This window comes from Paralichthys olivaceus, chromosome 1, assembly GCF_024713975.1.
Source record: "Paralichthys olivaceus isolate ysfri-2021 chromosome 1, ASM2471397v2, whole genome shotgun sequence".
Taxonomy (NCBI): domain Eukaryota; kingdom Metazoa; phylum Chordata; class Actinopteri; order Pleuronectiformes; family Paralichthyidae; genus Paralichthys; species Paralichthys olivaceus.
Genome location: NC_091093.1, coordinates 11,569,164 through 11,596,309, shown reverse-complemented (window position 1 = coordinate 11,596,309; position 27,146 = coordinate 11,569,164). Strand labels below are relative to the sequence as shown.

Here is a 27,146-nt window from a genome sequence, read left to right as displayed (position 1 = left end):
ACCAAGCCTTGTTTAAACTGGGGCAGGGTGTGATAAATGGACCAATTGTAGATTAGTAAATGGGTGATTAATACGTATATGGACAATCAATACCCAATAAGATAAGACTCCCTTACCAGTACAGTTGTAGGGGGAGTCATGTCAGGTCTGGAGGCGCGGGAGCATCCAGACTCTGTGGGTGCCTGGTTCTCATCCTGGAGGGCAGATGCCTGAGCTTTTACACAGTTCTGCATCTGCATCTGGGACTGAGGCTTGCTGTGGTTGTGGTTTATGTTACAGTTCGTGGCTTCGCTTGAATCATTACAAGTCCAACTGAAAAACTGGGTATTCCTTGGGCTATTCTCGAGGACGTGGGAGGCAGGGGGGGTTTCATGGCTGCTGGGTGTCCTGACTCTGAGCTTGTCCTGTGGGGGAGTTTGTAAACGCTGACCGGCCTGGGTATGGGACTGGCCTTTCAATGAGGGTTCTTCAAGTGTAAAGTGAGCACCATTTTGGGCCCGGGGAGAATGGCATTCGGCCCCCAGATCAACCTGGGGCTTGTCTGTGCAAATGGGTGCATGTGTGGCAGCGGTGTGCGTGCTGCCCCTGTGAGGTTCGTGGCTGGGTATGTGGCCGTTGGTGTAGCCGTTGGTGGCAGTGTGTGAGGCTTGTGGGATGTGTGGGATGTGCGAGTATGTGCGGACTGTGTGTGTGACTGTTGTTGTGTGCGTATGGTGCAGAGGGCTGTTGCTCCTGCTGTGCCTGGGGGACAGAGAGGGGACAGACAGTCTCTCCTGGATGAGTCTGGTGATGTCTTGTACTGCCTGGGCGATGAGGGAACTGTCCCTCTCCCTCTGCCCGTCTCTCTCCTTCTCCTTGTCTCTCTCTTTCTCCTTGTCTCTCTCCCTCTCTCCATTTCTCTCCTCCTCTCTGTCTCTTGTCTCAGTCATTTTCAGCTTCCTGCATGCTGCAGGTTTGGGGGAGGTGCTCTCTCGTTTGCTGAAAGAAGTGTCAGTCACGGGTGTGTTAAAGGGGCTGGGCCACACACGTCCTACAGATTCATATGGCGGTACCTCAGGCTCTTTGGTCTTACTGGCAGTTGTGTCGTCATGGTTACTACCCCACATGGCTTTTGGAGGGTTGTCAGAAGCAAAAAGGCCAGGAGGGAGCGGCGGAGCTGTAGGGTCGCAGAAGTTGAGCCTCTGTGCAATGCGGGCAATAACTTCCTGTCTCTCCTGCAGCAGGGAGCCAATCAGGGGATTTGTTTCAGTTGCAGCGGGCCTTGGGGAGGGGCAGCGAGGTGGCTCCGCCATGGAAAAACTCTTAAAAGCTCTCAGTGGGTCAGGGAGGGTCCCCTTTGACCTCTCACTGTTGTTGGTACCAGACCCATAGTCCTCTACTTGTGTGGAGTCCGATGAGCCATTGAGGGCCGAGTACAGCCACTTTCCTGCTTTACTTGTGGGAAGTGGAGACGGGGAGTGGGAGCGGGGAGGGGTTGGAGAGTGGGAGGATCTGTGGAACAGTGGCGAGCCCTGACGTTGGGGGATGCTGGCCTGCGGAAGCTCTCCGTTCTGATACACGTGGTTTTCGCCAGGCTCCTTGTTCTTCTGGCTGTAAGGAGGCGGCAAAGCAGTGTGAGGAAGGCTGTTAATGGGGATGTTGTTGATAGGAAGATTAGGAATGGGTAATCCATTGACAAGAAGACCAGAGCTTTTGCTGAACGTGTTAGGGCTGTGAAGGAGGTTTTCTTTGCTGTGGTCCTGGCTCTTCTTGAGGGTGGGCAGGCCACCAAGGCTGTTGAGATTCGGGCTGAGGCTGGGGGTTTTGCTGTAAAGGGGAGGCAGACCGGTGTGGATGCTGCAGGCTAGGGTGGGGTAGGTGGGTTGCCGGGGCAGCGACTGCACACGAACCTGCAGTGCAACGCTCTGGGACACATTGGGGACGGGGAAAATGTGCTCTGAAGGTGGCTGGGAGAACTGCCACACCAGCTCCTCATCAGCAGCACTGATCCTGTTTAAACAGAAAGGAGTTGAATAAACAGGCCATTGTTAACTCTTACATCTTTAAATATCTCAGTATTATCAGAGCCTCCAGAGATTCTGTTTCACTTCCCGTAATTCAGCTTTCAAAACATCACACTGCACGCAGATTTACACCTTTCTGTAAACTAGAAAATAACATGGCTACAATTTCCTGTCGGTTTAATAATCTGCTCCAACAGACTGAGTGGAAAACCTTCAGACCACCAGTGTCATGAGTGTGAGTGTTATATCTGACCTGTACAGGATGTTCCTGGGGACAATGCCATGGGAGGCACTAAGCCAGGCACTGAGCTGGGAGAAGAAGACATAGGAGCGGACGGCCAACAGCAGGGTCTTCTCCTCAATGAAGCGGTCGCCGCTTCTGTGAAAATAAAGTTAAAAGAGATGGAAATGTGCCAGTATGTCAGGTTAATGAGAAAAACAGTTCAGTGGTAATAAGAGTGTGTGTTTTTGTCAGACACAGTGTTCCCTGTTCCAACACATGCGAGTAGGAAAGTGGGCCAATCTGTCAGGCTAACCAATTTTCTTGTCTTTTTTCATCAGTTTTATTTAGCTTTGAAAGTCTTCACTTTAGCACATCTCTGGATCTTGTGGAAGATTACATTTTCTACAATATAATTTTACATATCTTAGAAAAACTTTAAAATCTTCAATGAATTTTGAATGTATTAAACACACAAAGATGGATTTTACACCTCCTGTGGAGGTTTATATACTTATATACTCTTGGCTACATGTATTTTCTTTGAATACAGCTAGTTTACTGTGGAATAGACCTGCTGGTGAAACCTGCACAGGCTGGTGCATGTGCTGACTAACATACTACAATTTATTTAAAAAATGTTTAATGTGTTTAATGTTGTATGCGTTTCTTCTTCTGTTTAAATACTTATTACCTCCCACCTCTTGACATTTTTTTGCAAGTAGTTATGGTACTACTATGGATTGAGCAAACCATGCAATAATTCCAATGTGCATGTTGTCTTCATCTGTACAAATGGCAAAAAAAGTTTCTTGAACCATGTTAAACAACACAAACAAGTTGGGAATAAGAGTGCTGAAGTGTAAAAATGTCCCAGGTATGTGAAGGCTGTTGTAAAAACTTGGGGATGGTTGACTGGAGAAGGCAGCCTAAAACGTAAACTTTATAATACTGTAATTATTTCAAACTGCGTATTTAAAAAAAAACGTTGGTGAGCACAGTCTCTTCTGTATGAGTAAAGCTGTGAAACATCATGTTCAGAATAGTCAGTACAGTACAGTTTGTGTGTGTGTATGTGCTTTAGGCTACATACTAAAAGACTGTTAAAATGACAATGATCTAGTCTCTCTATACTAACAAGCCAGAAAACATATCACGTGATAATTCATGTACACTGGGCCCACAGTAGCATTATAACATGCAGAGTTTGACTAAATTGAAGATGTGCTAGCAAATACAACAAGGTCAGCAGTTTGAGGTTTCCGTATTGACACTTCCAGACGAAAATGCAGCCCCTATTTCAAACTAAAACTTGGGCCAGAACCTGTTGATGCCGGGAGTACATGCGAGTTAAAGGGATGCACTTTAAAATTAAAAAGGTATTTGTGTGGATCAAGGCTTACTGTCTTGGAACTGGCTGCAGGGTCCATCTCTCCAGCAGCAGAGCATCCTGTTTGATGACTGGGTCACTGATGGGGTCACTCGGGGGGCACTCGTCGCCATAGCAACAGTCTGGCAGGAGCATGACCTCGATCATTATGGGGATGCTGTTCTTCCATAGCAGGATCACCTCTGAGCGGGTTCGCCTCGCCTGCCGACACTGGTCACACACACGCAACCACAGACAAAGGTGGAGGGTTAGTGTTCGTTAACGAATGTCAACACAGTGACCTTAAACATTTAGGGCCAAAGCAGATGGGACTCCAAGGAGCGTCACTTAGAGCTGAAGGGTCCCTGAATTTATTTTGTCAGCCTTCCACCATATTTTCATTAATGCAAAAAAAAATATTTGAAGTGCAATAATTGGACACTGTTGTAATGATAAAAAATGAAGTACATTTTGAAATGCTAATACTAACACTTGTGAATTCTACTTAAGTTTAATGGTAACATTTTAATCACTACAACGTATTAAAACATAACATAATATTTTAGCAACAGTCCGATAATTCACAGTTTATGATGTCCAGTTTTGTAATAGATTTTTCAATGCGACATTTATTCAACTTTATGGTCACTTCTGAGGCTGTGGTTTGTGGCTTTGCTGGACTGTGCTGCCTTAAACAGTTTCTAATACATTTAGTCACTGGGTTCCAGCTGTATATATAATTATTAAAAACACATCCCAAAAATCCTTTGTCCCCATCAGTCAAAGCAAATGAGTCAGAAAGAGGCAAAACTCTGTAACACTGCTAAATGCTTCTGACTGTACACTCCGGCTGCTGAGGCTACCTACTGCAATGTGATTTACAATTATAGAATGTGTGCTGTGTGTGTATAAGTGACAGCCAGTATGTATGTAAACGAGTATATGTCCAAGACCAATTTGTTTAAGGAAAATTATGTCTTTCTCATCTTATCACATTATACAGAATACAGAATCAAATCTGCATTCTGTTTGACAAGTGGGCCGTACGCTCACGACATGAATGAAACCGCAACAACCTCTAGTAAAATGAGAAGAGACTGGCCTGTGTGTACACTAACAACAAAGAAAAAAGACTGTGTACACAGATGTGTGTTCACGTGTGCTACCTGAGGCAGTTTGTCACTGCATTCGTGCTTGTGAAGGGGCGGCATGGCCGACTGGGCTGGCGGACAGTGCAGCCCCTCGGTCCTGCCCTTCACGGAATACTCTGGTGTCCTTCCCTCGGTGATGAGCAGGGTCAGGAACACCAGGAACTCCTCCGCATCATACTCAAAAAACTCCTCCGTTGCATCTAGAAGAGGCAGAGAGGCAGAAGGTCAGCGTGTTGTTTCACTTCGCGCCTACACAGAAAACAAGGAACCAAGTGGAAGAAAAGTACTAAACTACTAATTTTATTCTCCTGAACAGAAGTACTTCAGACAGACACCTGCAATGCCATGATCATCACAAGAAAGTGTTTATATTTCTGTGGATGTGGCTGTTCAGCTCCGGCTATAGAAAAGCTTGTTCAGAGAAGGGGTGGTGAGGACGGCAGCAGATGACACAAGAGGCTGCTTCAAAGGAATATATTTTCATCTTCCACGTCAGCTGAGTTTAGAGCTGAAGCCCCATACATCATTCATTCACTCACAGACAAAACATTTACAGATTGAAATGAACACCAGGACAACACAGAGCAAAAATAATAAGCTGCTCCACCCGAATTTTGTTAGGGTGGGGTTGGACAGGAAAGGCAGGACAGAGTAAGGCTGAATCAACCTTTCACTGTTGAAGAAAAGGCAAATAGAAGCTGTTAAGATGAACAGTGGAAAAACTACAGAAGTGGAACTGTTCATGCACTCTTATTCTCAATAGCTGAATTATATTGTTTATTTTTTACAAGGGGTAACAACGTTGTTTTAGGTTAAGTGTGGATTTGGATCCTGCCATGACAATGTTAACAAAACCTTGCTTGGTTTGTGTTAGAATTGACGCTAAAGATTTGAAGTGGGGTATTTTTAGCAGACGGTTGAAGAGCTTGTCTTGGCTCTCTAGTTCCTGTACTCCTCCAGAGAACGCTCCCAGAATCCCGCAGGAGGCAGCTGATACACAGCAGCGCCGAGAATCGCAGCTTTTCTTTCTTCACGACTCACAAGCAAACAAATGGACATCCAAGAAAAAGCAGCCTCCTCGACAATCTTCATTTAATTGGAGACAAACAAATATTGAGTCACCAGTATTTAAAAAAAAAATGTTTTGCTAATTTTTCAGGGGGTCAGGTCCCCATTAGGACAGAGGTACAGGAGCTGACACACACACACACACACACACACACACACACACACACACACACACACACACACACACACACACACACACACACACACACACACACACACACACACACACACACACACACACACACACACACACACACACACACACACACACACACACACACACACACCACTTCCTCCCCCCTCCGCCAGAGTGGGGCTGGCGAGAACAGAGTCCCTCTCAGCTGGCTCTGCAGAAGTGTGAGCTGCAAGCTGTTGCTGTGTATGTGTGTGTCTGTGTACGTATTGCAGCCAGCCAGCCAGTCACGCACATTCCTCCCAGGGAACTCCTCCCACATGCCTTTGAGATGCTGCTGCACGTGGAGAGAGGCGCACTCCAACACAAAACATGACCGGGGAGGGAGGGGTGGAAGGTGGGGGGGACTGTTAGCCAGCTGTAGGCTGAATAAGTGCAGGCTGAAAGAGATGGAGAGTGAGGCTATATTCAGGGACAATCTCCTTTTTCTTTATGGGCTCCGATTGGAAAGGTTCCAACAAAAGGGAGAAAGAGACCAAGTGCAAGGCAGTGAGAGATAGAAGGTGGAAGGAGAGAAGGAGTAAAATACGACCAAGATCAAGATTCAAGGTCCCATGGTTTATCAACCGTGACTTTACATCATGGTTGGCTTGAATGTAGTGGGCTAGGGTTAAGGTATGAACCTGGGTCTGTGCTATAGAGAAGGACAGTGCTGTGAGGGGTTCTGCGCTAAAGCTTTGCTCTGTGAAGCAGGAGAGGAGCAAAAGGAGAAGGAAGCATGGACAGATAAAGTGGGGGGATTTAAGAGTGATTAATGGAGCAGAGGAAAACAACCGCTGAGAAATGGTGGGCCCCCCATGACCCCTGCACACACAGAGAGCCCCAAATCATGTGTGCACAGGGGGTGTCAGATTGCTGCTTTCTAGGAAAAACAAACCCATGAACACATAAGTTCATAAGCACACTTAAAAACACATGACAAAAACACTCATGAATACCAACAAACACAGACAGAGTGATAAACAAAGTCACCATCACTTTACCACACAAACCCAATTGAACATACGAATAATACACACAACTCCTCATACACAAACACACACCCACACGTGCAATGAAGGACAAAGGACTCATTCTGAAGGCTTTGAAGGGGCCCACCCTGTGTACGCACACAGATGAGAGCTGTCATTCTTTAGAGCGTAATGCCTGAATACAACATTCCTGTGAAGCACAAACGCACATACACCCAATCGTGTGCTCAGTAGGTTTCAGATTGCAGCTCTCTAGGAAAGCCAACATGAACACATATGCTTACGAACGCCATTAAAATCACACGTGAAAAAAACCACACATGAATACCAAGCCTAATGCAGGACGATTAAGTCCTTAGATACACATCACATCTCTCTGTAATCCTGCCTTCGGTACAAACAATATCTACATTGTTTACCAGTCATTAGGAATTATAAGCAGGATTCAAGACTTTCTCCTCCTCTTCCCACATCGTCATTCCCGCCCCTCAACCTCACTGAAATGGGAAATCTGTCTCATCAATTCAAATTTGTACTTTTAAATTAATGTGCATTTCCCTCTCATCAATTAGCTGTTTTTTTGTGTGTTTACTCTTCTCCACTGGCCCCCTTGCATTCATTTAGATGGTACCAAGGCAAACAGGAAACATTTTGATCAGGAAAACGAAATCAGGTTTCGTAGTCCCAAACCAAACTACATGACACATCGCAGAACAGTGATCTTTCTCTTTTTCCGTGAGTGTGTGACGTCTCCTCCATCTCCTGATAATGTGTGATGTGAATTAAGTAACAGGTTGGATTTAGATTCAGGCGTCTTATTATAAGACAACCTGTGACCACTTGCCACTGAGTGCAGCTGGAGTCCCGCCTACAGATCAGCTGATTTGGCCTGCATGTGAACGCACACGCACCTCTCAGCTGTCTCCACGTCCTCGGGCCAACAGATCAGTGTAAAGTCATGTGGGATGGAAAAAGGCCTCCAGGTCAACAGTGGAGGGGTCAGCTGCCTTGACAGCAAACAGGGTGTTCGACACACACACACTTGTGTGATTTATCATTACCTAAGACCTGTGAGAGAGGAAGGGGGGTTTGTGTGGCTAGTGAGTATGTTGTTTGTGTTGTAGCTTGGCTCAATATTTGCATTTTATATGCAGTAGTGTTAGACATGAGTGAGAAAGACAAAGTGAGCGACACAAACATGTTCATATAAACGGAACCATTAATCTTTAGTCACACAATCACTGTGGGGCTGTCCCTATCTACAGCAAACTGCTCACTCACACACGTACGCCCACAGCTAATTAGAATGCTGTGTAAGCACCCATATGGCAAAGACCACTCACATCCTCCTCTGCTCAGCCATTGCTGCACTCTCGGTTTCATTTGTTTATGACCCATGTTTCATTCAAATGAAGCAGAGAGCACTGACATTCTGCATCGGTGTTGGTGAACTGGACAAAAAAAACAAAAACACGGGCAGATAACCGAAGAGAAAAAACCCTTCATGGATCAACGTCTCAGTAGGGACACTGCACTGATGAGCTCATCGAAAGCTGGGCTACTGCTTATCAATGTCTTGAGAGTTACACACACACAGAGAATTAGAGAGAGAGAGAAACAGAAGGTCTAGGCAGATATTGGAAGAAACAGCTGAGTAGTGTAAAGGACAGAGATATACATCCAGCTTCAGTTAACTGCATGTCAGGTGAATTTCATGCAAATGTTTGAAACATTGTGAATTAGGTGGAATTTGCATCAGCTGAGTTGTTGATAAAAATAAAGCTTTCTGCATGTCAACACATGCCCACAGGGAGAAAAAATGTCTCTGATCAAAAATGGTACGTTGTTGCGGTTCCTGTGAGACCTGTCTCGAAGATCAAAATAAAAAAATGAAAACTTTGTCACTTCAAGGCTTTTCACCACTGATGAGACAGATTGTGGTTGACAGATATTTCACCCAGTATTTTCGAATGTATCGAGCCAGATTTGAATTGTTAAATGACAATACTGAACAAATCCTGACTTGGCTATGAGGCTTATCTCTCACATACATTGCAAGATAATTTATTTGCTCTAAGGTGAAAATAGTTAGATTTTGCTGCTATTCAGCTATTAACATGCCAGTGGATCACCCAAGCATCTTGTTTTTCACCTTCAAGGTGTTTTCACTGAAACCCTGCATACAGGTTGGTGCAAAATGCTGCAATGCAGTTTTTAAGACGCACCACTGGTTGAGTGGTGTTTCATAAATCTATCACCATCATGTGCTTATCAAGCACCACTTACTAGCACAGGGATTTTAGGACATCAGGTAAACAAGTATGAAGAGTGACTAAGTCAGCGTGGGGAAGAGATTGTGGCGAATGCACAGTTCAAATGCTTTTACCTTGTAGACCAGGGAGTCTTCGGGGTAAAGACTGTCTTTAGGCTTTGTTGACTTATTATTTTTAGTTACAAATCATGACTTATTATTTCTAGTTACCGATCGTGATTTGGGTTAAAACAGATGCCTTCACAATGTCAAAGCAGCGTCATGTACCCCAGTAGCAAACATCATTGTTGGTTACAGACACTTGGGTGCAAATACTTTCTGCATTTCAAAAAACAAGCTACAAATTCAGAGTAAACAGAAAAGACAGGAAGACCGTGAGACGGATGTAAGGATGAGGTTTACAGAGACATATCCAATATGCAAGAAAATTTGAGTTCCACTGATTTGTTGTATAAAATAATTAATGTATTAAATCTAATACAGCATTCAAATTAACTGAGATGAGAAAAAAATTAAATAACGGTTTAAAGAATGCTAAAAAGCTTATGTGACCTCTTTGTTCCAGTTTTAAAGCCCAGACTGGTTATGAAACTAAATGAATAACTCCACTGTCCACAGCTCCTTGTTGAGGTTCTCCTGAGCACAACACTATAGCCCAGACTGCTCCTGTGGGGCAGAGTCAATTTTCTCCAGATAAATAAAAAATAAAATAAAAGAACAAAGGTCAATGTAACTGCACTAATTCCTTAAAGAACATCAACCCTGCAAGGACACTAGAGAATGTTTCAGATTTCTGAGACTTGAAATGCTCTTTCAGGAGTCTTTGTTTTTTTCCCCCAGGTCTCAAGTTAATATGATTTCATTTTTCTCAGACCTGCAGACTCTAGATAACCAGCCTGCTGGGAGTGCCTGTGTGTTAACAGCATTTCCAGGCAGCCTCTGTGCAGTAGTGGCAGCAGTCTGCTGAGCTCGCTGAGGTGTGTCAGCTTAACACATAGTGATATCTAGCTGCTTCTGAATGGAACAAAAACAGTCAAGGTTCAACGTTCCCCCCTGAAAATTCCTCATTCTGATCACGTACTGCACTAGATGTCGTCGATGGGAAACAACTCAATGTAACACCTTCTGTCTGAGACTGAGAATACATGAAATTATAGTTACAAAAAGACTGGGATGTTGTGATGGTATGACCTTGAATGATATGCAGACATGAAAATTTGGATGGGCCAAAGAATACATGTAGTTCCAATACACATTTGGGCCATGTGACCACCCTATGATCAAATTCATACCACCATACAAGAGCATTATCAAACTTCCATGCCAGCAGATGGGGCACATATGCTTTACCAGGCATCAGTATAATACAGTATTTCTCTAAGACGGCATCACACCATTTTAACTGTGAAAATAGGGAGGTAGGTAGGGAGGTTGGGAGATGAAATGAAACAAATCTAAATTTAACAACACTTCTATTGTGCTCGTACTGAAAAGAAGGTCACATTACACAAAACAATGAAGTGAAAAAAGCAATGCTGATGCAACATATAAGATGCTTCTCATCAATTTGTCCAACATTAAATTCAGGGGCAATATTTGTATTATACAGACAAAACTGCTCACTCAATTCTGAGTGAGGTTAATGGATTGTCGTTTATCAGGAACTGTACATATGTACATGCACGAGTTGCATTTCTAAAATATATACAGAGGCAGAATGGGAGATTATTACACTAACTCCATGTTGAATCTCCTCCTCACTGCAGCCCCCAGTGAGATAAATATAGACCCAACTTGGTAGCTCTCATGTTCTGTTGTTCTCTCTCACTCTCTGATTTCTAAGTGTAAATTGCCATAATCCAGTGTTTGATGATTATGGTGATGGTGTCAGCCTGCAGCAACTGCTGTGACTGTCTGAAATTATACTCTATAGAATGATTTAAATAATTGCAAAATTATGAGATAAGTTCCGGCAGACAAAAAAGGAATCGTTTAAATACTGACACATATGCCATTGATTTCTATACACCGAAGCTAGTAGGCTAAGCTAACCCTTAGGGATCCCTTAAGATCATCACTGGGAGGGCTTTGAAGGTTTCCAGATATGTCCAATATGTGGCTATACCAAGACTATGGCAGATTTGAGGGTCCACAGCTCAAGGAACTGGATTTCTTTTCTGTTCCATGGCCAGTTCTGCAGTCTGACCAACTGTTTTTAGAGATCAGCTGGGCAGCAAGAAAGACTAAACTGAAGTTTTCCATAAACACTGGCAATCAACTAGACATGAAAATACTTTCTTACCATTTTATGTCATCTTAAAGCTTTAACCTTCAACCAGATTAAGGATTTTGTTATCAGAAATCTGGATCTTGAGTTATACGAGGAAAAATCAAAGCTAATAGCCCAAAACCCCTCTCAACTCCTGAGTCCACCAAAGAGCATCAGAGAAAAACAGATAAATTAAAACTGCTTTATTCAGTGTTTTTACCAGATTTAATTTTCAGTTGTATATTTTGAAGAGGCGGCTCCTACTAAAAACAACAACACTGAAGGAATCGATTGCCACAATTTCATCAGCTATTCAGGACCAATGTAATGTTTGCAATGTTACTGAAAGGAAGTAAGTTACGGAAAATATATTATATTTCTAAATATTGTCAAGATTTCCTGTACAAAATATAAAGGACTGAAGTGACATCCATAAAAAAATGAGTCCAAGTAAATCTGGACATTGTTCATTGTTGTTGCCTCACAGTGCCAGCGTAGCATCATCAACATGATGTTTTTGAATTATCACACACTGAATTGGAATCAGGTCATATAGTTCTGATAAATTCTCTCAACTTATTTGCTGCTACAGATGATATCACATGGCTTGTGCTTGCTTTTGTTCCTCATAATGGTGCTTCAAGGCAGAAAAAAATCCATCCGTCACGATTTGTGACAAATAGACCACAGAGACTACGTGGTATCCATTGTGCTGATGGAGAACATTCAACGTTCATTGTAGGCAACATGTAAATGGCAAAATGTCTATATATTTGGACAAATAAATGAATGTTCAAATACAGCAGAAACATTTGGAGGAGTTTGGTTACTTTTAATAGTTAAAGATATTCTAGATTCTTTCAAAATAAAAAAAGGTTTCTGTTTCTAAAAAAAAACATGCATCAATTTGTGTATTTGTAATTTACAACAATTAGAACAAAGCTGACTGACAATCCCCGTTATATTAAACTATTAATACTGCAGAGATTCTGACATAATAATAGCAAACAAGCTTGACTAAAACATCCACTTATGGGTGTTGAATGTTCTTAACTTTGCTCACAACATTTCCTCTTAAAGCACAAATCTGCAATCAGATTTAACACATTATTACCTAGACTGTGAAGCTGTGTACAAAAGTATAACGTTGCCTTTGTAAAGCCTCAATGTAAAACAAGGTGCTACCTTAAAGAAAAAAAGTATACATGCCTCAAGTCATTTCTCTTCTGGCGGCCTGACCTGGGACCAGTGGACAACAGAAAACTACAATCACAACTGCTGCCAAGGCAACTGAGACATAGCGTTGTTTAACATTCCCTTCACAGTGACTGAGCGGTGTCTTTGTGTAACAATGAGCTGAACCAATATGAGTCTTTGTGACAATAAGACACACTTTGACATCAAAGTGTATTAATATTCCTGTTGTTCTATTTTAGTGTGTGTTTGTGTACGCTGTGTATATACAGCCTATGATTCCTTTGTGTTAGAGCATGTGTGTTGTCCTGAGTGTGTCTGAATGTTTGGTCCCACAACAAAGACACAGAGTGCTGCTGCTGAGCTTTGATTGTGATAACAGGATCAGTTGTGTTTCCAGTGTTTTATAACATGAATCACATGTCACTGCCAGCTCACCTTTCCTGTTTTTGTCGGCCTTGTGTATTACAAGATTAAAAAGCACTGGAAGTGGAGGCAGCGTCTGCCAAGAAACAGCCATGTTTGTGCCAAATGACCATAAGTAACAGCAAAGATCACTGATGAGGAAAAGCTGATTCAGGTTTAATTTGATGTGCTCAAGTTAAAACACATCAAAACTTTTACTTTAACTGAGCAGTGGGTTATGTTGTACGGGCTTGGGATCTATGACATGCGAGAGTGTGTCCCTCTTTCTCCCACTCTACAACACAAAGGGGCAGATTCACAGCACACATAGCAACAGGCCCTGATTGGCTGAGGAGTGTTAATACAGTTCCAGCTGAGGAGAACCCTTCTTCTGTTTTGTGATCTCGGCTGCTATTACTCTCCCACAGCCAGACAACAAACACACGCACGCACAAATATACACACACATCGGCCCAGACTGGCAAACCAACCTTGCCCTCTCTTTCACACCCATTATTGTGAGCTTTAGACAGAGCTATTGTTTAGAAGCTGAACAACTTGCATACTTGTGAAGTCACATGGTAAACAAGCTCTAACCCAGTGGAAAAAAAACTTCATCGTGAGAGCTTATGTCATAAAACTCATCTCAGCTGATGTGGGAACAGTAAGGCTCCTGATGCATTGTGTCTACTCATTAAAACTTGCCTCACCCTGTCTGTCTGCCTATTCCATACATCTCGCTTGGAACTGAAATTGTGCCAGATCCCTGTGAGTCCTGCCAATGTTACTAAAGCAAATAAAAAAACGGGGTTCTCATTCTGATGAATCTAGGCTTAAATGTGAGCGCCTGCCTTTGCTGATCTTCTTGTTCTACAGTGTAAAATGTAGCATTAGTAACTCATCCGGTTTAAATCCACACTCTCCGCAGTGAACTTTTGTTGAGTTCATATACACAAATCCCCCTGAAATCACTTGCCGTTCATTCTTTCGTACAGTATTAGGTGGGAGTGCATGATGAAAGCTCTGGTAACAACGGTAGCCTATCACGGTTAGGTAACTATGGATGAAGGAGTGCCAGGAGTCTGTGGGATTTCATTGTATGTATCAGTGATTAGCTCACCCTACATTAACCAGATATATGTATTCTCTCAGCCAGGTGGAAATTCAAATCCCAAACTGCTGCAACATTGTAGGTGAGGCATGAGGTATCACAATCCCTTCATGTTCAACAGCCATAGCAACATAAGTCCTTGAGAACAGCACTTAAACCCCCATTATTTAGAGGAGTTGCTCAGTGGCTGTAAGTAGAAGGCTGGTTCCACTGGGCAGCTTTCAGACATTAATACATTTGAGTAAATGTCAAGCCTAATGTAGAAGAAAAAAGTATTATGCCCTGTAAACAAAGTTAAGTAAGAAGAAAGGGCACACTGGGATCTGAAGAGCATATCATGTGCTTGTAACATTTACTCTGTTCATAACATTTTTTCACAAGTATCTCCCGATCTCCCTCTCATCTTTCCTGAAGTACCAGAAAAATTATCTTTGACACAATGAGACCTGGGGTTTACTGTGCCTCCCATCCACAATGCCCTGTTTGACCTTCTTGCACATATTGTAGAGGGGGCCCCTTCAAGCCTCTGTTATTCAGGCAAGAGTGGTCCTTTACAAAGTCATTGTCTGACTAACACCTGTTATGTAACGTAGCAGCAGAGTTGATACAGGTTGGCAAGGTAGGAATTACATCTGTGATGAGTGAGCTGATCACAAGTGGACAGAAAAAAAGAACACAAAATAGAAAATCAATATGATGCAATTAAAGTTAACATTGTGGTGGTGGCCACAAATACTAGATTAATAAAATGGGAAACACTGAGAAGTGCAAAAACACTCTGGGATCATTGTAAAATTGCAGCAGATCAGAGGACATCAGCTCAGTAATGCTCCTGCACTGTGACCCAGGATGCATTTGGGTCATTCCAAGTCAAATCACCACACTTTTGGGTGACAATGTCAGAGGTATTTGGTCAACCTATGGAACCAACCTTTCCCAATGCAACTTTACAGCTTTAAAAGAATATAGAGACCAGTTGTGACAATCAGTGACATATATTAAGGGAGATATGGTTAGTCAAAGAGTCCACCCAAAAAGTTCAAAATTTGTTAGCCCATATCTCCCTTAATTAGGGTCAGAGACACAAATAATTTCAGTTCCATAGGTTTCTCATTTGACAAATTAGCCAAATTCCATGAAGATCGGTTGTGGTGCGACCCGAACATTTGATGATTTGACACTGACGGAACCTTTTGCATTCACACAGTTGAAAGACAGTGGTCCCATCAGAATCAGACTAATAAATACTTTATTGATGGGTAACATGGAGTATATACCACCTCGGAATGTGGTCTGAGCGATCAGATCTCAAATATGTCCTCAATGCATCTTGGTTGCATTCACGTGTACTCGTGTCAGCTGTCCATTTGTAATGAGATCACGCAGGACAGATGTTAAAACTAGGTCTGGGCCTTAGTTTTCTCCAGTAGAGCCAAAAATCATGCAGTCCTACCTCATCTGGCTTTAACAATGTACACACTACAAGCGTGTTAACACACATCCAAATATCAGGTTCATTGGTACGAGGGCAAAAGTAAAATCCATTTCTTTATGGGAATAAAATTGTTAAACATGATGATTTGGTCCTCCAAAATACTTTGTTAGACCCTGTACATGCGATCTTCTTAACTATCCCCGTCTCCTTCACCGGCAGCATCTGTCACTAAATCATTTCTATATAGATTAAATTTCAGCGAGCTGACTACTAGTGGGTACAGGACACTAGGGCAGTAGGACAAACCAGCCACTTACTGTAACCAGAGCCACCCAGTCCAACATTAACACACAGGCCTGTGAGCTCTCCTGTGCTGCCGATGCCAATGTCAAGAAAGGGGAGTCTGAATTCAGTAATCTGAGCAGCGTGGATCTTTAGGGGCCAAGTGAAAATTGTGTCAGTTGTGGCACAGGTAGATCCAGGGGGTTGGTGACTGGAATAAACCACTCGAGACAAGGAAGCAGATGGCCAAAGTCTTGACATGGCTGAAACCCCCCCAGCTGTTCTTGTTAAAGCTGCACTGCCACAAACGGTCAACAAACACCTCCAACTTCTCTGCTTTTCACGGTTGTATTTATCATTTAAAACCTTGTTTTGTCAGGACTTGTGACCTCAGATTCCATATTAACCAAATAATCCACCCTCTAAAAATCTTTCAAAAAAAGGACCACTAACCCACTTAAAAAGAACAGACGGACTGTCTGCTGCTTTGGTGTGAGGGTGAAGCAACACTGAGGGTGATAGTGGAATTGTCTCACTCTTCATTGAGGCCGGCTGTTGGCCTGAAAGAGACAATATGAGTAAATGGAAAAAAAGAAAGAGGATAGTAGTGATGACTCTCAAATTAACTTTACCTCGTCCTGTTGTGAATAAACAATGTGCTTAACGCCTCCACAACAAGCCCCTGAGGTGCTCTCCGTTAACAGATACTGGTAGTGTGTACCTTTGTGTACTGTGTAGCCATGATTCAATTACTTTAACAGAATAGGTCACATAGGAGAAAGATCAATTATCCTCCAAGAATCTATACTGGATTTCTCCTAATTAATTTTCATTAGTGATAACTCACTGAATGAATCCACAGAGTCATAGAAACATGTTTTGATCCTGGAAGAGAACAGCACACTGTCAGAACACTGTCAGCACAGGGACACAGAAACAGACAAGGTGTCTGGTACATGAACCAGATTAAAGAGCTACTTACGTAATGCTCATTGCGACCAAATGTGTGGTGTCTGGTGGTAGATCTTTAAACATGACAAGGATTCCACACTCGTCAGAGTCAATGAACATGACACAAATGTGATAAATCAAGTGACTTCTGACAAAGCTTTTCATTTCCTTATTTTAAAAGGGAACTGCTGTAATAGAAACGACGAGTGCTTGTATATATATTTTTTACTATGTCTGCATAAACAGAATCTGTTATTTTCATTTGAAATTAGTTTCTGGGAAATCTCATTGAACTGTACATAAAAAAATTTAAAAAAAGATTTTAGGAAAATAATTTTGAAACCAAAATCCACACCAAAATGGAGGCAAACCTATTTTTTGAGAAAGATGACTAAAAACACTTGAGAGGTTCCGATACAGCTTCGGAAATGCCTCCAACAGCGCCATCAATGCAAGTATGCAAATCTATCTATTTACCGATTACAAGTCTTTAAAGTACATCCGTTTCACCAAGATTATAGTGCAATTTTCTCTTCCAGGAAATCACTGCTTCTTTGCTGTTCCACAAGCAGTGTGCTGTACTGCAAATGTTACAATTACAATACTAGCAATTTCATAAAGCGTTTGTAGAACCATCACATGAAAGAGCATGAGGAGTTCACTCAAAGGAAGGGAAAAAAGGATGAATTGCAGCAGCCAGCTTTGGAAAAAGCATTCACTAACTATTAATTTGACAAAGACAACCCCAAAGCAAGGAAGCAACAAACTTGTCGAGTTAATGGTTGCGTATTCCTTGATTTATATATTCAATGTTTTTTTTCAGTTATGCCAAACTAGATAATTAAATACCTTATATGTAGGGCTGTTTTTTTTTCTTTTTAAAATCTTATTTTACTTGAAATGATAACATTTATTTTATTATTATTTTATTATTAGAGTACGCTCCAGGTCAGTGTGAAAATGAATAAAAACATGACTGAAATACTATTGAATTGTACTTTCTTTAGTTAATTTTTTTTTACTTAATACAGACATTTATACAACTACTAGACTACTTCAAAATATATGGCACTGAATCACAACGCATCTTTGACATTATGATGTTTCAGATGTTTGCTTGAGGAAATTCTCTCTAACTGGACCTCTTTGAATGTTGATTGAATACCCCTGATCTAAAGTATAGGAGTTTTTAGTCAGAGACCGGTTTTCATTTATTTTATTGTTGCACAGCTTAATGTAGATTAATATGTTTCTTTCACTTGAACGGAGCAAGCTCTTGCACTAATTTTATTTTGGAGAGATTTTGTAGGGGCCTGAAAAAGGCGGATTAGCAGTTCAGACTGGGTTTTTTTTTGTTGTGGAAATATGCAGTGCATACTTTGTTTTTTGGCATATTTTTTTGTATTTAAATGAGGATTATTAAATAAATATAAATTGCACTAGTTTTTTATTTTATTTTGGAGAAATTTGTTCCATCATCGATTAATTAATCTTTAGATTAATAAAATAAAAAAATAATCATTGATAGGCGCAGCCCTAGTTCTATAGAATTCATTCTCTATATCTGTTTTTCAAAAAGTCAGGCAATACAACAATGATAGCAACCATCACTTGCATACAGGGTTAGTAGCAAACAACTGTTAAGATAGGTTGTTATTTTTCTGAATGCACTAGTATCGGATCTATAAACGGAAACTGGATATGAAAAAAAAAAGGTTCTGAGCATCTCTAAAAGAATCCTAATTATCGCTGGTGTGTGAGAACTGGCCACACACTATAATCTCTCTTTTTTTTCATTTACATTATCATGTGGGGGATGAAAGCCAATGGGAACATATCAACTAAATTGAGTAATCAATAAATTGATAAATATGTCAGGCTTTACTATCACCCATTTCATTCCGGTGTTTTAGACAGTAAGTCAACCAAGCTCCATGTCTGTCAATATGCTTTTTATCTGAATGTCATCAGCAGAGACCGGTGGTGGGGGTGTTAAGTGCTGAGGTGTTACAGTAGCTGAGGTTTATGTGATGTGACTCAGAGGAGAGGAGAAAAAAGGGGATAGGTAAAAGCAGGCAAGCAGAGCGAGGAGTGGTAAAATTTGATTCACTACGAGGTCAGAGAGAGAGACAAAATTGCCTGTACATGGTTTTCCCCTGCTTACAGAGCATGCAGAGTTACAATAATCACACATCCCTTGACACAGTCTTTTCTAAACACTGCTGAAATTAACACAAAGCTGTCATTTCGGGTTTCTCTGTTCCAAAAATAACAGTCGTGGTGGAAGCATGACAAAGAAATGATAGCTCGTGTTTTGGGCAATTTGGTGGTTTCTGAGTAAGACGTGTGTCACGCTTCGAACTTACAGCTTAGCACAGATCTAGTTATGTCACATCAAGGATTAATAATAAAGTGGAAGGATGGGCGCACTATAAAGGACACTAGGAATTAATTGGTCATAGGGTTAGAGTTGCTGTACTAGTTATTGAGCCACTTCGATGATATAAAAACATGTTTACATACTAACCCTGCTTAGTGTCTTGGACACTTGGGTGACACCACAGGATCAGTATGGAAGCATTTAATGTTTTTTTTACAAATATATATGTATATATAAAGTGGTCACCATTTACTTCAATTGTATTGTATTTGGCTGCAACGCTGTTTCGCCCTGAAACTATAAAAGTGTTTTGTGGACTGGAACACTTCAACCACCCCTCCATCTGCATAGTGAAGAGTAGCTAATGAGTTCATTTGTATTTTTCGGTGAACTATCCATTTAAACATTAATATAGAAAGTTTATATAAAAGGTGGTCACAGATTTATAAAAAAAAAAAGAAACATCGGACAATTTAATACTTTTAAGACCCTTATTTTAGACAGATCATCCAGGTACCTTATGGGCATCTTAAAGACTAAACACAAAAATACAACAGAAGACGAACTTAATACACCAAAGACACAAACTGTTACACACAGGAAAAGGAGACGTAGATATTATCCACACCACAACACCACTCCCATCAAGAAAAATCACCAGGTCCAGATGGCTCTTCCTGTTCCTGCAGAGCTGGCTGCTGGTTGGCTATGTGGAGCCACAGGGGCGGGAGGATGTGACGAACACATGAGGAATGACATCACTGGCTCAGCGGCTCCCTGGCAGCAGAAATACGACCCATGCTGGTTCAGCCAGTCCAGCACTAAGTCTGGCCGGTGTATTTCTGTGTATCCATACAGCTTGTTAACACAAGTAGCCGTACTAAATATGTACACTTCGTTTTATGTCCTTGTGTGTGGACACAGTTCACAAGACTTAAGTGACCCAAGGCATTAAACCTGCACTACACTTACACCCAAAGGTCCGTACACACACACACACACACACACACACACATCCATATGCAAATATATATGCTGTGATGAAGAGCTCATGTGCTAAATGAAATGTTCCAGCATTATATAAGAGCATTAGTAGACTGGGAGCACTGGGCGACCAATCCCGTGCAGACACAAGGCAAAGCTAGGCTACTTACAGTCCGACCTGTCACAACAGCATTGATTTAGGCTGATTGAACCAGGGGCCAGGAAAGTAATTCACAGCTGAATGCCTACCCGCTATTGGTATTCATTACAAAAGGCTGCTCTGAATCTCGCTGTAAAATGTCCATAATCTATGTTGAATGGCGCTGGCTCAGCAAATGTGTAAGTTAGAAAAAAGAATTAATAGGCCTTTAAATAAATGTTAATTCACAGGGCATGAATACGAAATGTACGTTTACAATTCCCGTACAAATAATAACAGACATGTAAGTAAAGACAGTAGTACTACTAATCAGCACAAGTCAGTAAAAAAATGTCAATACAAAACAACACAAACAACACAGATGGAGTCCAACTGTGTGAGGGGAGTAAAACACAAGAGAGCACCTGTTGTGGTGACCTTCTGCTGCAGCATGGGGTAAATCACTGCCAAGGAGGAGGCAGAGAACAACACAGGGCTGGACAGGTGTTGTGTGGGGACAACAGTGTGTGTCACTCTGCGTTATCTGGGTCTCTCCTCAGTGAGAGTGTACACTCTGATCCGCTGGCATGTGTCTGGAGCGTCTCAGGGCAGCTGTAATCTGACTGAGCGCACGGCAGACGGCAGGCAGCAGAGTAAGTTGTGTGTCTGTATTCAACTCCTCCCCCAAGGACTAATGGCTCTGTAAAGGAAGTACTGCCATACTAACAGACCAAATAACGTGACAGAGAGCCGGAGCAATGGCTGAGGCTTGCCAGCTGACTGAGTCTCTCCTACATGACTAGCTGTGAGATCACCTCTGTGTCACCACTCTGCTCTCTGCTCTCTGCTCAGACGTTTTATTGTATGACCTCATATGATCATTTGTCAATTCTTATTTATTCACTGATCTGTTTGTGATGAGGACCAGAGTTGAGTAAAACACAGCTGTCTTTAAACAGTTCCAGTGTGGTATTGAACACAACTTTTTTTGCTTCGACATGCGAAGACTGAAACAAGTGTATGTCTTTAAGGACACAAATACAACTGAACTCAACCACACTATTGTTGAAATGGTTAGACTGACGATACAATGACTCATTTTCTGTGCCGGCGTAAACAGGTCCCATGTTTTCTATAGCTTCTCTTTATGGGACCTGTAAAAGCTGTCAGTTGAGCCACATGGTGCAACGGTACAGCGCTTAGTAAGGCCAACAGCAATCTGTTGCATACTCTCTGCTACACTCACTCTCTCCTCACACCCGCATGCACCCACCCATACACAAACACACCATCCTGACTCATGCACAACTCAACTCACAGAAAAATAAGGGGGTCAGATGACTCGAGTTAGGCTCCTGAGCATAACACAAGTGCTTCTCTTTTACTTTTATATCAAAAGCACTGTTCACACAAAATGACATGAAGAGGTGCTGCGTGAACCTCAAGGAAAAATCTGCTTTTTTATTCTGGATACCAATTTAGCTGATAAGAGGCATCCCAGCTGACAACAGCTTTACTATTTGTTTTAGGTATTAAAAGCATATATCTATAATTGTAACAGACCAAAAAGGATCATTCTTCAGTGTAAGGAAACAAGGCTGTAAACAAGATCTCACTTCTTGGTAATAGGTGTTGAAAAAGCCTTTCTCACAAACTATATTATTTTTCTTTTTGTGTTTTTACAGCAGTACAACGCACTTCGACACCAACCTTGTCTGGGCCTTCCAGACCTACTGACTCTTCAGTTTAGGCCAAAATAACAGGTTTGAATGGTGCCTTGGACCATGGTGTTAACCAATGGACCACAATTTTGTTCAACTTAAAGTCTAAATAGTGTAAATAGTGCAGTGTAAAAACACTTGTTTTGATAGTTTGTACTTTGGATTAATTGCAGGAAGTTGAGACAGCATTAAACAAAAGACTAAGAAAAAGAAGCTGCTCACAGGATTGCTTGCAGTCTTTACATTTGATGAAATGATATTTGAATTTCAAGGATGTTCATTTTGCTGGTGGTGATACAATGACATTAAAGTTGCAATGAAATTCACAAAGTGTACCGTTTCATACAATAGCCTGTTGACAACATGCTGATGTCAGACGCACGCCTGTTTATAAACTAATAAATGTCAAGGTAGGTAGACACAGCCCACATGAATGATGATGACAGGATGTCCATATGTCATTCAAATGTCTTTAGTGTTCGTCCTCAATTACAATCTGAAACCCAAACCAACTGCTTAAAATGTAAACAAGGTAACAAAGACATGAACCTTGTTTCAGACCTGGATGTGCACTTTCAAGAAAATTCCTAATAACAACACTTCCTCTCAAGGTGGAGCAACAACCACGGTTTGACAGGCTACAGCCTGATTCTATCACCCCAACCACCCAGATCCTTAGCTTGACTTTGAGCACCCACCGGATCAGAAGGTTGCTGCCTGTGAGATTTGCTACAGGACTGTTTGTGTAAGAAGGACATGTCTGGACTTGTTCAGCTCCCCCTCTCAAACACAACATGACAAGGCTCTCCTATAGGAACCCTCAGCCCAGCATCACAGCAGTGAAACTGACCAATGTGCCAACCATGGTATGGTCCAGGCTAAAAAAGTCCTCTCAGTGCTGCAGCCTCATGCTGAGAACAGAGAGAGGAGAGCAAGGTTTATGGCCTATAAGCAATGTAGTAGCACCATCACAGGAATGGTACAGTACGTTCCAAATAACAATAGCACCACGGCATCTGCCAGTCAAACGGGGAGCTAATGCTGTGTTGCAGCTTTACCTAGGACAAGCTTTCATAATTAGAACATGACAGTGAGCACGCCAACCTGACATGGTGACAATCCATGACGGGTGAAGGGCAGATAAACTGTAGCAATGTGCCTTGGGTTGACAGCTCTTCAGTTTTTGGCTCATACAAGGCAGGAGAATGAACAAAGGGTCTTTTATTCTAAATAAAATCCTGCAATGTTTGAGTCAACATCTCATCCAGCGCCACAACACATAACACCAGTGTTGCTGCAGTAATTTATTAGGCTATAATTACATTGTACAGTGTTGGTCAGGGTGCCCTTTTGGTCACATCACACAGACGACTGGTGTCAGGGTTTCTATATAAAGGTTCCTAACTGCAAGGCGAGGAGAGGGTTAAAAGTCTAGGCCCATATAGGGCATATGTTTACTTTGTGTTGTGGAGTCCCATCAGCAGCATATTGTGCTCTATGGAGGAGGTCGCTCTGACAATTCAGAAGCCTGGCTGCAGTTTCATAACCAACAAACAAACAGACTAGATCACTGATTGACTGTGGCTAATCTCATCATGACGGAGAACAGTGGCCCTTCACCACCTCCACGTATGGCTCTATTGTGTTGTCGAATTAAGTCACCGTTGACCCCAGGCCACAAACAACCAGGCGCAACCTATCATTTAGTTTGTACAATAAAGGAGCTTATACAAAAGGAGTCGTGTCAGGGCACTGATTCAGGTATTGAGACAGCCTTTACAAATGAATGCAACGGTATAATTAGCATAATCACGTTGAGACAAACAAGGGTGTCCCCTCTGTCCCTGTTTCACCCCTAGCCGCAGATACAGCGACATGTTAACAGGTTGCAGAGCATACGGCAGGAGCCTTATTTCCACAACGGGGTGGGTGTCAGGAACATTTTACAGCAGCCCTGTCAAAACAGGAGCAACTGGAGAACACAACAGTGTTTGGCATGAGGAGGATCTTGCAGGTTAGGAGAGAAGACAGCTGACATTGGTGGTTACATCCCAAACTAGAGCAGAAAATGTGTGTTGTGCAGGCACGTCCTCATTTACCCGGGTCAGGCTTTGTTAATTCACATAACCAGTGACCAGGCTGACCAGCTGTTACATAATTCCCCTGGCCTGATTCTGCTCTCAGATGGGTACAGATGAGTCAAGCAAAAGCTGGAAATGCACACACTCACCACCAGTCCACCAGATGAATGTACATATGTGTGTGTAAGTATGAGTGTGTAAGTATGTGTGATCTACGTACCTCTCTCGGTCTTCATGTTGTCCAGTGTCATCAGGCTTGCAGGGTCTTCTCTTGTTTTCTATCACACAGCTTTGACAGCAACACAGCGGTGCCTGGACCCTGAACCCCCCCTCCTCCTCCTCCTCTGTGACCGTGTAGTGGCTAAGCAATAATATCAGCTGTGAAGCCTGCGTGCTGGTGCCAGCGGCCCCCTATCCAACAACAAAGCATTGCTTTGTTAGCATGCTACTGTACGCTCCCATCGACTCGCACTGTATTGTCCAAGTGACTAACAAAAAGACAGCTGATCGCAGTCACAGCCACAGTCAGGTACTGGAGTTGACAATCAGCCTCCTGTAGCAGCTAGTAACCAATCCGACTACTAGTAATATGATTAGCGATCTGGCTACTCTCAGTGTCAAACCACAGCACCTATACCATAGTTAACGTCGCGATGCATTTCTGTGTCTCCTCTCCGGACAACAACACTCTCTGGCTGCCTGCTAATTCTGTTAGCTAGGTAGCAACAACTCAACCAACTAACCGTGTCGTTGCCGAGCGGTTAACGCGTCTGCGGGTGACGGCGACCTCGCCAAACATCCCCCAACCCCCGTAGAGTTGCGCAGGCAGGCAGACAGGCAGGTAGGTAGCCACAGCCGCAGCTAACCACACCGACGCACGGTCTCGGTATTTTCTGCTACGACGCGAGCGTCTTGTATCATTCTCCTCACGTTAACCGACGATATCAGGCGGTTGTTCTCCTTTGCCAACCCGCACACAGCGCCCCGACGGCCGCCATCTACTCAACGCTAGACACGCCACCTGCGCTGACTTCCTTTGTGGTCTTCATTAAAACTTTTTCAAACAAACAATCCCGAGTCAACGCCTCCACCTACGGCTGCGACGTTTTCAGCGAGCGCCGGCCAAAAGGGTTAGCAAGCCGCTGACAGGCTAGCCGGGCGCTAACAACAAACAGGACCGAGCGGATCAGGACATATCAGAGGCGAAATGCGGTAGAGACGCAGCGGCGGGTGCTCCCGGGTCGCGATGCTGCTCACAGTCTGCCTCCCTGGCTCTCTTCCCTCCCCGCTGCTTGTCAAAACAGATCAGTGCAGCTCCAGTCACGTGTCCCAACAACAGCCGCGCTCGTCACTTCCCTCTCTGCCAGCCTCGCATGAACTCGCAGCCATAGCAACCGCCAACTCACAGGAGGTACCGAAGAAAAGTTCCGATCGGGCCGTGGTGTCTGATGGAAACACAGATGTTAGAAACCAAGTCTCTGCCTCCTTCCTGGAGCGGCTCCTCCTCTCCTCTGACCCGGTGCCTGGCGCTGGATCTCCGGGTCCCGAGCTGCGAACCGGGACAGACGCAACACACGAGCGACCCTGATTGGTCAGTGGAATTCGTTGCGCGCTCACGTGCGTACGTTCGTTCTTTGCCATGGTGAACATTTTGTTCTGGTCCGTTTGAAGCCAGAGCTCGTGCACGTGTGTGTGTGTGTGTGTGTGTGTGTGTGTGTGTGTGTGTGTGTGCTCTACTCTACAGCACAAAGCTCCAAGGGGTCCAGAGATGTATGAAGCCACAGTTAACTTTGTACCACGACTATTGCTTTATTCTTTTTTCATTCAGAACTTGTATCGCTCACCTATGATTAGAGAATACCATCTACTTTCTTTTTTCCTTATTAAACAAAAGGCAGCTTCAGTAATCCAGCATGTCCTTCATACTGTGCTTATTAAGAGGAACAGAAGCTGTGGGTTATATGTAAAAACAGGTTCTATGGTTTTCGTTAAATAAAACTTTTAATGGAAGGAAAATACAAAAGCATTGATCATTTGTCGCAGTGAAATCAAAACTAGAGCTCCTCTGGATAAACAAATAAGAAACCACAACAACATAAACAAGAACAACCACACAATAATGATAATAATAATAATAATAATGATAATAAAGAATAAAAATGAAGGAATTCATATCAAACCCATGCGATGCTACAAACTGTAAGAAGTGGGACAACATTAAATGTTGAACACAAATCCTAAACTACATATAAATGCTATAGAAATGACATATTGAAATTATATATCTAGAGGGGTTCTGCTCACTGCTCTCATAACTGCAGGCTGTGGCCCATTGTCATTTTGGTACAAATAAAAAGGGACAGAGGGAGCGCTCTTTGTTTTAATCTCTTCTCTGCTGAAACCTCTTGGAACAAAGGCAAAGGCCAAAATGAGGACACGAGAATCTGCTTCACAAATCTGTCTGACAGCTGCACTTTGTGCGTTACTATTGTTCGCTGCACACAGACTCTACACAGTGGGCCTGAGTTTGGTTTAAAATCATTATCACTTTTATTGTTATGTTTTGAATTGACCGCTCAAAAAACTCAGTAAGTAAAATAAGATACTTGACAATATTCAGTGATTGCATACTATTTAAATACTCCAAATTCAAAACCCTGTTGAATTGTAAACCCTGTTATCCTTTGCCTCTTATACCAGAAACAAGTGACAGAGAATCTAGAGTCATAAAGTCCATCAGTATACAAACATCTACCAGTTGATTGTGGGCCTTTGTTTGGTGAGAGAGCAAAGTTTACAAAGTTAATCTTAGTGGAAAACCATCAGCTGTTTAATGCTGTCGTTCATATACTTTGTGATTAGATAAATGAAGCCCAATGAGCCAGTCTGAGGACCTGCTCATGAAAAAACCCGCTTGCATAACCAACTACATGATAATACAGGTTTC

At 42.6% G+C, this 27,146-nt stretch overlaps 1 protein-coding gene across 1 annotated transcript in view; it reads right to left on the bottom strand.

Moving 5' to 3' along the window:
- The window catches only part of atosa (atos homolog A), a 31,425-nt gene extending 5,635 nt beyond the window's left edge, over positions 1–25,790 (bottom strand). Inside the window, exons 1-5 of the mRNA XM_020080143.2 lie at positions 24,420–25,790; positions 4,759–4,943; positions 3,627–3,823; positions 2,257–2,382; positions 117–1,989 (exon numbers count right to left, since the gene is read on the bottom strand). Coding sequence (XP_019935702.2) covers positions 117–1,989; positions 2,257–2,382; positions 3,627–3,823; positions 4,759–4,943; positions 24,420–24,450 — 2,412 coding nt within the window. The 5' untranslated portion in view covers positions 24,451–25,790. The remainder of the gene's footprint in view (positions 1–116; positions 1,990–2,256; positions 2,383–3,626; positions 3,824–4,758; positions 4,944–24,419) is intronic.
- Between the last annotated feature and the right edge of the window lie 1,356 nt (positions 25,791–27,146).